General features: G+C 35.8%; 1 protein-coding gene across 2 annotated transcripts in view; it reads left to right on the forward strand.

The window, feature by feature from the left end:
• The first annotated feature begins 1,781 nt into the window (after window positions 1–1,781).
• Window positions 1,782–13,016, forward strand: part of man1a1 (mannosidase, alpha, class 1A, member 1) — a 154,200-nt gene continuing 142,965 nt past the window's right edge. For both annotated transcript variants that reach the window (XM_041253100.1, XM_041253099.1), the window contains exon 1: window positions 1,782–2,510. In XM_041253100.1, coding sequence (XP_041109034.1) covers window positions 2,004–2,510 — 507 coding nt within the window. In that variant the 5' untranslated portion in view covers window positions 1,782–2,003. The remainder of the gene's footprint in view (window positions 2,511–13,016) is intronic.

The following is a 13,016-nucleotide window of genomic DNA, read 5'->3' on the forward strand; positions in this document are numbered from 1 at the left end:
AAGGAAACAAACGTCTCCCACGGTTCTCTGTTCACACACTTCAAATGATAATAAGATCATCTGGTCTCTGGATAATACACTGAGAATGATGACTGCAAAAGTTAATACTACTAGATATTTCACCAAAGTACAGAGCAGCAATGCTGCTCTGTACTTGTAGGAAATCATCTGGGGTTACTCCAGCTAGTCCTATTACTAATTAAATATGTTGGTATTTCGGAATAGATCATATACTTTAATTGTAGGTAAAATATTTGAATGAGAAGCCATTTTTTTCTCTCTGTGACGTCATTTTATCGTCAAAGATAGCTTATGTTCCTGCTCCATAATTATGCTGCAAACACATGTTAATAAGAGGAAATAGAGTAAAACATATAATTTGAATAAACCTCTATATTTCACAAAATGTTAACATGTTCTTGTTAATGTGGTTCTTGTTTGTGGTGGTAATGGTAGTGAAGGTGGCTGAGGGTAATGGCAGTGAAGGTTGCTGGTAATGGCAGTGAAGGTGGCTGGTAATGGCAGTGAAGGTGGCTGAGGGTAATGGCAGTGAAGGTGGTTTATTTTAGAACTAATACAATATAAGTCAGTCAAGCTGCAGGGCACAGCCTATGCTGGCTACAGCTTGATGTCAGTTTAAAAAGACGACATTGATATAAACAGCAAAATAAATACATCTTGCCCAAAATTAATATATTTACTAAATGTTTCTCAAGTAAGATGCACATGGTTGTTTATGTAAAGCAAACAAACAAATAAATACAGACAAATAATAAGCATTATTAGGTGAACTGCAAACGTCTGCAATAAAATACAGAAAGCTGTATGCATACAAGTTTGGTGAGAAAAAGGAACCTTGGTACATGCTAAAAGGGGAATGTGATACATATCGATTATAGGATATTGCAGGACTATTAGTATATAGCTGTAGGTGTTATGGTACTTGCAATAGTTTACTTTTCCTTACTGTAGTATATTACAAGGTAATACAGAAAATACTGTTGTATACTACATTGTACTAGTAATTGTATTACTGTAATAAATAGTGCAGTGCATACTATAATACGCCATCATATTGTATTCTATAAATTTCTATGGTACTAGATTATTTTCATGTGGAAGGGTGGGGAGTATTATTAAAAGTAGTGTCAGACGGAGCAGTGAAGCCACGTTTTGTTTGGATTGTATTTTTTGTCATCTATCGGGGACTACGGATAGGCATGCAATTGTATTTTGCACAGCAACATACACAGACGCAGCTTTAAACAACAAGTCAGGTCCGACATACAATTATCTTATATATATTATATATATATATAAAATATATATATATATCTACAACTTTGAAATTATTTCCTCTATGGGTGAAACTAACTTTAGAGTTATCGTACATTATCTGCCTCTGCCGGTGTATACTGTATAATAGTGAAAACTGCCCTATTTTGTAATCGATACCAGCATTGTTGAGACTACACACACACACACACACACACACACACACACACACACACACACACACACACACACACACACACACACACACACACACACACACACACACACACACACACACACACACACACACACACACACACACACACACACACACACACACACACACACACACACACACCAAAAAGGATCACCTTTGTGAGTCCGGAAACCACGCCTTCGATTGTCTGTAATGCGCGATTTTCAACCTAGAGTATTCCATGATTGGACAAGAAGGGCTGCCAATCAGAAATTGTTTCATTCCTTTCCGTTCAATAGTTGACTTGAAGCTTTAGCTTTTGCATATATGTTTCAGTATGGGCAGCTAAAAAAAGAGCAGGGTGGTTTTTAGTATCACAAGTTTCTTAAAAAGAACACATATCTAAAAAAACAAGAACATCGGCTCCAAATGGCTAGATATATTCACTAGCGTTGGACGAAAGCATCCAAGGTTTTAGACTTTTTTTTTTAATTGTTATTTTTTATTATTGCTATTTTTATATATCGAGAAAATGCCAGCTGCAACTCTTTTGCCTTTCACTACTACTCCGATTAGGAAGTCTGTAAGCCCCAGCGCTTTCCGACTCACGGAGAAATTTATTTTGCTTTTAGCTTTCAGCGCTTTTGTCACTCTGTGTTTCGGGGCATTTTTCTTTTTGCCGGATTCGTCTAAGCTGCTGAGCGGAGTGTTTTTCCATTCTTCCTCCGTGGAGACTAACACAAAAACAGGCACATACAGCGATGGTATCCACGGGGCAGACAATGATGAAAACAAGTTAACAAGGATCCGAAAAGATCACGAGAAGGCTCTGAGCGAAGCGAAGGACACGCTGCAGAAGCGACCAGACGAGATCCAACGAGACATTCAGAACGAGAAGGAAAAAGTTATTAAAAATGTATTTGTTAACAGAGGAGACGATGACAGTTTGACCAAAATTAAGTTTCAGAAGCCACCCGGAGCATTGGGGCGTGAACCTTCAGACCCGGAAACCAAAGAGAAAAGGGCAAAAATAAAAGAGGTAAGGTGAAAGAATGACACAGTATCAACTTTATACCCACAATACGGTGCAGGATTCTGTAATCTACATCTGTTGCCTTTTAATTAGGCGTATTTCAAGCTGGTTATTGTGTGTGTGGCTGTGTGTACACATGTGAGATATGCATATAAAGCGGTTAACCATCTGTGCATATGAAAAAGTTGTTTTCTGCATTAAAAAACAAAACAAAACAAAACAAAAAAAACGGTGCCTTGTGTAAGTTAGTACAGTGTACAACACTGCTATTGCGCAGTGAGTAAATACCATGCCACCTGAAGAAAGTAGTTGCACATCATTGTGAATCCTGAATTGCGTGTGCTTGCACTGTCATGTGCATTGCTGCATAAATCTAATGGGGGGGGGGGGGGGGGGGGTGTGTGGGGGGGTGTGGACCGTGGTAAAAAAAAACACCTTCTATATCTAAAAAAAAACAAAAAACAAAAAAAACCCAAAAAACACTTTTTCAAATCTGTACAACAAATATTTAAAATCCACTTCTTCAAACTTATTGTATGATTTATAAATATTTTGTACATGAGCACAAAATCAAATATTAAATGTTAATGAAATCGAGTCTCAAGTGACAGGCTTTCTTTTTCTGGATGAATTTAGATTTATGAAGTTTCTTTCATTTTAAAAAATGTCATTTGTTTGAAACGCGTTATATGCCTAAAAGAAGGATTATCAGCAAAGGCAAGAGTTGTGGAGGTACAGTAGCTTTGAAGTTATTAGGGAACCTTTGGCTCCCATGTTATAAATCGGGTAACCTGTTGTAAAACCTAGGTAGAAAAATGGAAGAACTGTTGTAATTTTGTTTGTAAACTGTAGTATAACTGCTAGGCAGTGTTCCAACAGTGAACCAACGCTGTTAGCAATCATTCGTTCATTGTCATGACTTTTTTTAAAACCTTTACATCTGAAAATGAAGGATGATAAAGCTTTTTTTTATATATATAAATTCTGAAAAACTGACAAAATGCCTCTTCAGAATAAAACTTTATTCATAAGTTTAAAACAATTTAAAACAGGGATTTCATCTGGAACATAAATACATAAAGATTATACATCAAAATATGTTGACAGTAATACATAACTCGCCAATTAATGGGAAAACAACTGATAGTATATTTTAAGATAGATTTCAGATATGTTTAATGAAGATAAAAAAATATGGTATCTAAGATGTTTCTATCAACAGGCTTAATGCTTTGCTCCAAAATTAAGAATACAACATATTTCTGTAATTCTAATAATAGTTTCTCTCATATTCTAAGTATTATATTGGTCTGTCTCCAGAACTCAAATGAAGGTGGATTGATATCCATTCAGTTTATTAGGATGCAGCCTTTAGCAGTGGTCAGTAAAAACAAAATGATTCTTTTCTGAGATTTCTTTATAAGATGATAATTCCCCCAGAATCATTTGTATAGGATCATTTCTTAAATGTAATCCCAGGATATTTGATATAAAGTGTATTACTTTTGGCCGGATGTAATTTTCTACATTCCCAAAGCATATGTATTCATGTTCCATGTTTACTGTCACATCTCCAACAGTTTGAGTTCTGTTTTGGGTTTGATCTGTATAGTTTATATGGCGTATAATGGCAACGATTTATAATTTTGAATTGAATGGAGCGAAGCTTAGCATTGATGGAACAAATTTTAACATTAGAATTGATATGGTTCCAAGCTTCTTGAGAGATTTCAACCTGCATATCTTTCTCCTATTTATTTTTGATGGAGTAATTTTTTTTTTATGTTAGTATGAAGCAATATACATTATAAAAACCTGAAACAAATTTCTGAGCTGACTTAATATTAAGAAGATAAGTTTCAGTTTGTGTTAATTTTGATTCAGTGAAGCTTGGATCCACACTTCAATTGCCTGAGAGCAAGCTTAAGTTTACTAAAAAAAAAAAAAAAAAAAAAAACATATTTTCTTGTGTTAAACCCAAGTTATTTTTAAACATTCTATAACTTATAAATTGTCCTTTATAAAAGAAATCGCCATAACAATTAATTCCTGCTTTAGTCCATGACTCTTCATAGAGCATTTTCTTATTATACATTGTAGTTATACCATAAATCTGAATGGTTTTGAATCATTTAACATACATGTTAAGATTGAAAAAATATGATCTCCAAATTTGAATGTATACATATGCTTAAGGAAGGTGAAGGGCAGTGAAATGAAATTGCCCTGAGAGAAACAGGAGTAGCCAGTTGTTGCAAGATAAAGCCATAAAGGAGGGTTAGGAATGAAAGAAAAACAGAATCTTAATGATCTAAAGTGATATGTCATGTAATAATTTTTAGTATTGGGTAAGAATACCACCCCATTAGTATGTGAAAGCATTAAAGCTGATATTTTCAAACAAGCCTTGTTACCATTGCATATAAAATTAGTCTAAATTAGAAATATCCTTATAAAAGGAACCAGGTAGAATTATAGGCAACATAGACATCGTGTATGCTATCATAAGATGGAACATCATTTTGATTACATCAATTTTACCCCAAAAAGATGTTGGAAGTATTTTCCAATTATCTACTTTAAATTTAATTTTCCCTAAAAGTGGTTTAAAATCTAAATCATACATTGTTTTATAATTTTGGTTAATTGTTAAGCCAAGGTATTTAAAACCATTTTGTAGCCATTGAAACTGATAATCTCTAAACAGAGATGGAAAACAATCTTTTGAGATTGGTAACGCTTGAGGTTTGGACCAGTTAACCACGTAAACAGATATGTAGCCAAAATCTTCAATGGCTTTCATACGGCTAGGAAGGGAATTTGTTGAGTTGTTTAGTGTAACTAATAAATCATCTGCATAAAGCATTTTCTTTAATTGTTAAACCAGTTATAGACTTGTCATTTTGTATATATGCTTCCAGACTTTCTATTACTAAATTAAATAATTATGGTGAAACTTGACATCCCTGACGCATTCCATGTGAAATATTAAAGGGCTTCGATAAAACAGTACCAGTGTATACAGAAACTTTTATATAATGTGGCTATCCAATTTATAAAGTTGCCTTTAAAACCCATACAATCTAACTCAGCATGTAAGAAATTCCATTCCACTCTATCGAAGGCTTCATCTGCATCTAGAGATATTACTAAAGCTTATTGACCTTGATCTTTGAAAGCTTCTAAAACAGTTAGAAATTGTAAAACATTATCTGACAAATCTTTTTTTCATTAAGCCCTTTTGTTCCGGATGAATCAGTTCTTCTATTACACTGGACAAACATTCAGCTTGGATGAAAGATAATATTTTACAGTGTTTGGATTAGTGCTATTGGAAGATAATTAGAGCAGCATAGGGGGTCCTTTACTTCCTTATGTAATATGAGGTAAATTAATAGATTGTCCTTCCCAAAACTGTCACAAAGTAGTTCACAAGCAAAGTCCACCAAATTTTTTCAGGCACTCCAATAATTCTGTTATATTTTCTTCTATTACGGTTCTCTTGGTCTGTTATTTTATCTCTGTGTTTATTTTGTATTTTCTGTGGGTGTCTTCTGTGGAAGAAATACGAGTTTCCGTCTCGGTTATCCTTTCTTCCAGATTTGATATTTTCTCCTATGTTTTTTGTATTCTTTTCAAGCAGGTTTTGAAGAAGTTCTTTGATGGCCTGTAGTTTGTTCAAAATAGTGGTTTGACTGATATCCTGTTCTGTATAAGGTGCTTCCTCAGAGCCGTCATTGCTGTTCGTCGATTCGCACTTCTGTCGCTTTTTTGGAGCTACTGGAGTTGCTCCTTTTTTACTTATTTTTTTGGTTGCAGCTGGCTTATTCATGTTCGATAAAACACAAAATGTAATTTTATTTTGGGGAAAAAAAAGTAAAATTGACCAAAAAGGATTATATTATAGAATACTGAGAGGAGCACTGTCGTCTCGCTCATCTCCGATTTTCTGCATCACGTGACTCCCCCAAGATGCCAAGTTTTTAATGTTGCATTTCGTGGCACAAATGGCCTCAATACAGAATTTGCAGATAAGTGTACCCCCCCCCCCCCCCCCAAAAAAAAAAAAAAAAAAATTAAAAGAAAACCTTCAACATTTTATGATGAGACCATTTTAAAAAAAGGTTTTGCTTTTATTATTAAAGGTAGTTTTTAATGCAAAATCGCGGGCTTCTTTGTCATGTACTGAACTAAACCATTGCACTGTTGCTGCAGTAGAAGGGAAGTTAGTCTTCTGCAAGCTCGGCCTTATCTCAGGAAATAAAAAAGGAAACACATGTTTCAGCCCAATAAGTACACACTTGTAGTACCAAGTACATTTTAAAGGAAACTCCTATAAAGACATTCAGGACATGTATTCTACATGTTTTTATGTAAGCACCATTTTTGGGGTTCTTTCACTGAGAAATACATATAAAGTTATGTAGTTTTAACACTTTTTTTTTTTTTTTCCCTTCAGCAGCCTAGTTTAAGCATTGTCCTCTGCCATTTACAGTCACCTGGTTTTCAATGTCTTGACTCAAACACGCCTAGACTACTTACCTTCATACTCATTTTAATTGTCTTCTGCATTTGTTTTACAAAATACATTTACGATTCACTTACTGTCTGACTGTTGGCTGGTACCTAGAGTGATGCCACTTGTGTGAACAGGCTTTCGAAGTAGATTGTTTTTCAGTCATGACCATGTATTGTGTGTACATGAGGAACACAACTGTGTAACAGCCAGGCACCTTTCATAGTTAAAAAATGGCACCTGCTGGGATGATCTGATTACCATTTGCTACATAAACAGTAATGTGTCATTGACATTTTGTCACAACCGGCACACGAATTGGAGATTCTGTAATAAAGTCTTTGCAGTACTTGTTCTTTCATGTAATCAAGTTGAATGAGGTGTAATCAAGATAACTGGGGGATCTAATCTACCTTTTGAATCTAAAATATGCAAACCTGTTCTGCTTGCAGCTTTTTCTTACTTGTCTGTCTGCACTGTGGCATGTTGCCTCTATCATTTCACAGATACCCCCCCCCCCCCCCCCCCCCCCCCCCCCCCCCAAACAAAGTCATGATAACATTATAGCTAGCTATTTTTTTTTTCAGTCAGAATTTTGATAAAGTAATAATTATCTACCTGTTATGTTCATTTTAGCATGGGCCGTTTTTTAAAATGCTTTGTAAGCACCAACTGCAGCAGACTTACGCAAAACAAAGCTTTATTTAACAGACACCATTCCAAGCATGTTATCAGTCACATTTTACCTCTAGTAAAAATATTAGTAATAATAATAATAATAATATGAACTTACACTTGTCAAGTGACACTAGCACAGTTTGCATTTAGCTTTTCTTTTCAAACAGCAAAGGAGTTTGACAAGGAGCCATGGATGCTGCAATTGAAAAGATTTGTCGCTATTTTTGTTTTCATGTTATACACAGCATTCTCAAGGTCCAATTTTTTGAACCAAAAGGAAGACAGATTCAAAGTGACACATTTTACTCTAGGATCACTGCAATTCTCTTAATGTTTAACAAAGCATGATTACAGTTAGCAGACACAGTTTCCTGCTTTCAGAGAGAACAGTAACGCTTATACGTATTTATCTAAAAAAAATAAATGTGGCATTCTCCACACAGGTACTACTCAAAACATCTCATTCACGGATTGGTACCCTAAAACACTGTCCATTTGTTCATCAAAAAAAAAAAAAAGGGCTGTTCCTGCTCCAGTTGTTGCTGTCTTTAATTTTTCTGTAGTCAGCCCACAGTTTTTTATACTTTGCCCCAGCACTGTTGTGGTGTTTGTGTGAATCCATTATCTGCAAGGACTTTTGCTATTTTGCATTTGTTTTTGTATTTCCAAGTCAGCCCATACAGACAACATTTAGTCTCCTCATTTTCTCACTTGCCACCACAGTGTTGTTCGATGGCAGCCATTGTAAAGGGTTAAATATTTTTCCGTTCCCCTGTTGAGAAGCCACAAAGTAGTAGACTGGAACAGTCTGATTTCCAGGTGTAAACTAAGAGCTCAGGTGTGGTGGATCTAATTCTGATTGGCTTTTTAGGCTTCAAGGCAAACTAACTGAGACAGAATCTTTACAACCAAATTTAAAATGGCATACTTTTTTCATGTTTGTCTGAATTAGATCTTCATGGACATTTGTTACAATAAGGAATTAAATAATCTGAGTATGTACAGTGTGTCACACCACAAGAGAAAATGCACTGTCTGTTTGGATGTGGCATTGCCCCTGAATTAAAGATGCAAATCAGGTTGATCATGCAAATGACACGTGATCGCCGCAGTACTATAAGCTGTGGGAGCAGCACAATTGTCTTCCAGAAATGGGGAAAGCCTTGATGCACAGTAACAGCATTTGAAATTTGCATGGCGGGGGTGTTGGTAGGCTGGTTCGACATTGTTAATCTACTCTTAATTAAGGGTAGTGCCTTTTGAACTCTACAAATCTCTTTAATCAGGTACCATTACTGATTTATGTCCAGTGAAAATGACCATTTTCCTGCCGCATTGTTATATCCTTTGAATTTATTTGATACAGATCTTTAGTACATCAATTTTGCTTTTTCATGTGTACAAACCATTCAATCAGATATGCCATTCTGGCTAAATTATGCCCCAGTGGAACAGTGTACACCACTGATTTTAAGATTGACATGCTGTGTTTTTCATAAAAGCAAAACAAAAGCACTCTCTGACAACAGTGCTTTCTCAAACAAGTGAGTATTCCAAGTATGCCCCTAGAGGAGGTAAAGCTAACAGCACAGTGGCTGCTGGGCCCCAATCTCTTTTTGCTTCACTTGGTGCTAATCTTGATCCTGGATGTCACAGGCTGTGGGGATACTTGGGACATCACTCCATGTCACGGTTAAGGCACTTTTTGAATGCCTGCATAGCAAGGAGCTTGCCAGATACTTTCAGGTAAATCAGTATATTTCGTCCCCAGACTGTTGGCACACAAATAATTCTTACTGTAGCAGTTAAGGAACTGTGAATCATTAATGTGAAGAGTGCATGTGTGTGTTTTTTTTGTTTGTTTGTTTTAAGCATGGACGCCAGTGTAAATACGTATTCGGTCAAACTGGCTCAGAGACCCAGCTTGGCATCAAACAAAGGGAACACTGTTCAGAGAACAAACAATGTACTGTTGTCTGCGCATGACTCTTATGCTCAGAGGAAAGTATTCATACCTGTGAAATTAAGACTGCAATGATAACAATAATCCATCTGTGATGAGGAAAACTGTAGCAATCATGCCAGCAGTCTGCTATTTAGTAAATGCATTAAAGGTGAAAAGCTAATGTCATAAGAACAGTATATTATACGCCACACTGATCTGGTTTATTATATAGATTGATTGATTTACAGATTAATATTGGCCAAGTCTGTGCTTCTGTATTTTTTTCCCCCCCAGTATGTACAGAGGTGATTGCAAAAAGTGAGACTTAGAAAAGCTAATCTATTTTTTGTGTAAAATAATATAAAAAGTGCCGTCTGCGCTTATGATTACTTTTTAGATAATACTGTTTCTCATATGATGGCCCTAACTGTGAATAGGTATACATGATAATAACTAGAGGATTTTGATTTTCAGTTTTTATCTCTTCTTCTGTTTGGGTCATTGGGCAGCAGGCCATGAAGATTAGTTTTAACAAAAAAGGAGTCAACTTGCACCTGACCTTTTCTGCTTTTGCTGTCTTTGAGTTGTAATTTTTGATGGAATTTGTGCTTGTCACTATGACTGTAGCTTACAGAAACTAGCAACTTTGTGAAGATGCAACATTTCTTAAGGTTGAAGGGGTTACGTGTTAAACACGTATTAAAGCTTGCTTACTTGTAGAAATGCCAATGTTACAATGCTAAAGCAGAGTACTGTAAATCCATCACAAGCAAGAGCTGCTTGAAAGCGTTTCCCCATACATATTTAGATGGTATACCCACCCAAAGTCATTGTGGTCTATTTTTTGTCATTGGAATAAAGCAGGATCTCTGGCTACAAAAATAAATGTAGGCTGAGATAAGGGCTAAGGGAGCAACTTCACCAGGTCGGATTGTCAGAATTTTTTACTGAACCTCCCATGCTTTTTACTTTTCTTGCATTTAAAAAAATCAAATGAAGAAATAGATCAACAGTATATGTATGTGCTGTGTACCAACAGAAACAAAATAAAAAAGAAAAAGGTAATGTCGGTATACAAAAATGTGAATAAATTGGCTACATGTACTCTAAATTGCTACTACTACTAATAATAATACTAATAATAATAATAATAATAATAATAATAATAATAATTATTATTATTATTATTATTATTATTAACAGCAACAACTTAAAAGATCAGTGTTATTTATGATTCAACCTATTTTTTTTATTTTTTTACGCATCAGAATAATATTCTTTACTTGCAGTTTGACCTTGGATTTCATGTAGTTTCAATTCTGTTCTGCACACAACTCTATCCTATTGTTGTTTTACATATTTTAAAAAAAAAATACAAACAGCGCTATTTTGAGATGTATTTACTGCACGTTGCCCAGCACTGGGAAAATGGGTGTCTCAGTGTTCTTGTGTCATTGGTAAGCGCGCCTGACCAAACGTTAAATTCTGTGCTGGAAGAAATTCAAGCAGGAATACCGGTGTACATTATCGGCTAAAATAACAAAAACTGCTGATAGCCTATTGTGTTTTTTTTCCCTTGTCAGTGCCATGCTGATAGGCTACTGATTACCAGTGCACCCCTACAATAAACCCTATACGTTAGGGGTGGTTTCGATTATTCTAAATAAAGTTATTACTTGAATACTTTAATCAAGTTTCAAATACTTGTTCATTTCTAAAAGAAACGGAAAAATGCTCTAACTACACCTGAAAAAGCTGGGGGTGGTATTTGTGAGAGGTGGAAGTTTAAAAGCGATCAGCCACTACAATTCTCACCACACTGATAATTGACAGGGAGGCGGGCACCCTTCATTACCTAGCTCTGCTGTTGGCTAAGAGAGTACATGAGCATTGAAAATGGAAAAAAAAAAAAAAAAATTAAAAAAAAGAAGCAACGCATGGAAGTATTTTGAAAAAACTTGAACGAGCCCATGTGCAATGTAGTCTCTGCAGCATAAGTATTTTGTTTTGTAAATAAACAATTTAAATGCTCAGTATTCTAAAATGCAAGCACCCATCTGCTTGTTTGGAAGAAAACACAAAATGTGGCAAAAACCAAATAAGCATTGCATCTTTTACTATGCGCAGTGGTTGGCGGTGTGTCTCAGGCTGAAAAATCAGATGTTTGTATTTGCTAGAAATGACAACAGAACTGTCAGAAGGCACAGGTGTCATCCATCAAATCAACAGTATGAAGGTCACTCTTGAAATCAGGACTTAAAGGATGTGTTGCAGAAGAAAGGGGAACAAGACTAAAAGGCTACAATATGCACAAGAACAGAGAAATTGGAGTATGGAACAATGATCAAAGGTGCTTTGGACTGTTGGATGGATGGATGAATGGATGGACAATGACACCTGTGCCTTCTGCCAGTTCTGCTGTCAATTCAACGTTTGTCTTCTTTCTATTCCTTAAGGATATTCTCTTCAAGTATTGCTCATCCTTGTTAGACAGCTTCCAGTCCTGGGTTTGTCAATTACAGATGATGATTATGCTTCGGATACCTCACCTTGAAAATCAAGTGATGTGAGCTATTTCACTCAATGTTTTTCATTCTTTATGCAAGTCAAGGTTGTTATAATAGTAGAGAACACTAATGGAGGCTTTGAGTAAATTGTTGATGCCCATAATGCATCGGAGTAGAAAAATGCAACATGTGTAAGACTTTTGCACAGCAGTTTATATATAATGTGCAGTGAAAAAGTATTTGCCCTCTGTCTGATTTTCTGCATGTTTGCACATTTTCCATATTGAATTTGGTCAGATCTTTTTGTGGGTTGTAGTAGTATATAGAGGGAGTCTGAGAGAAATAATGACACCAAAGTTTGGTGCTTCTTTCATTTGTTTGGTGTGCAAGGTAATCAAACATACAATCTTCAGGTGTGAAAAAGTTATTGCCCCCTTAGTTAACTCAACACAATTAAAGGGATAATTAGGGTCAGCTGTCTGAATACTTTGGTTAACAATCAGGCCTGATTTGGGCCAGCCCTGCCCAATGTACATCTGACAAACTTTGGCCCTTACCATCAGAGTGAAGTTGTCAGCAAACAGATTCTAGAGGCACATCATGTCACGATCAAAAGAAATTCCTGAAGACCTCTGGGGAAAAAAAGTTGTTGATGCCTATCAGTCTGGAAAGGGTTACAAAGTCATTTCTAAGGCTCTGGGGCTCCACCAAACCACAGTCGGAGCCATACTGCCCAAATGGAAAAAGGTTGGGACAGTAGTGAATCTTCCCAGGAGTGGCCGTCCTCCCAAAATCTCTAATTTTTTTTTTTTATTAAAAGCAATAATTTAACGTGTAATTGAATGGGTAACACCTGGTTACACTAT

Source organism: Polyodon spathula, chromosome 6 (assembly GCF_017654505.1).
Source record: "Polyodon spathula isolate WHYD16114869_AA chromosome 6, ASM1765450v1, whole genome shotgun sequence".
Lineage (NCBI taxonomy): Eukaryota > Metazoa > Chordata > Actinopteri > Acipenseriformes > Polyodontidae > Polyodon > Polyodon spathula.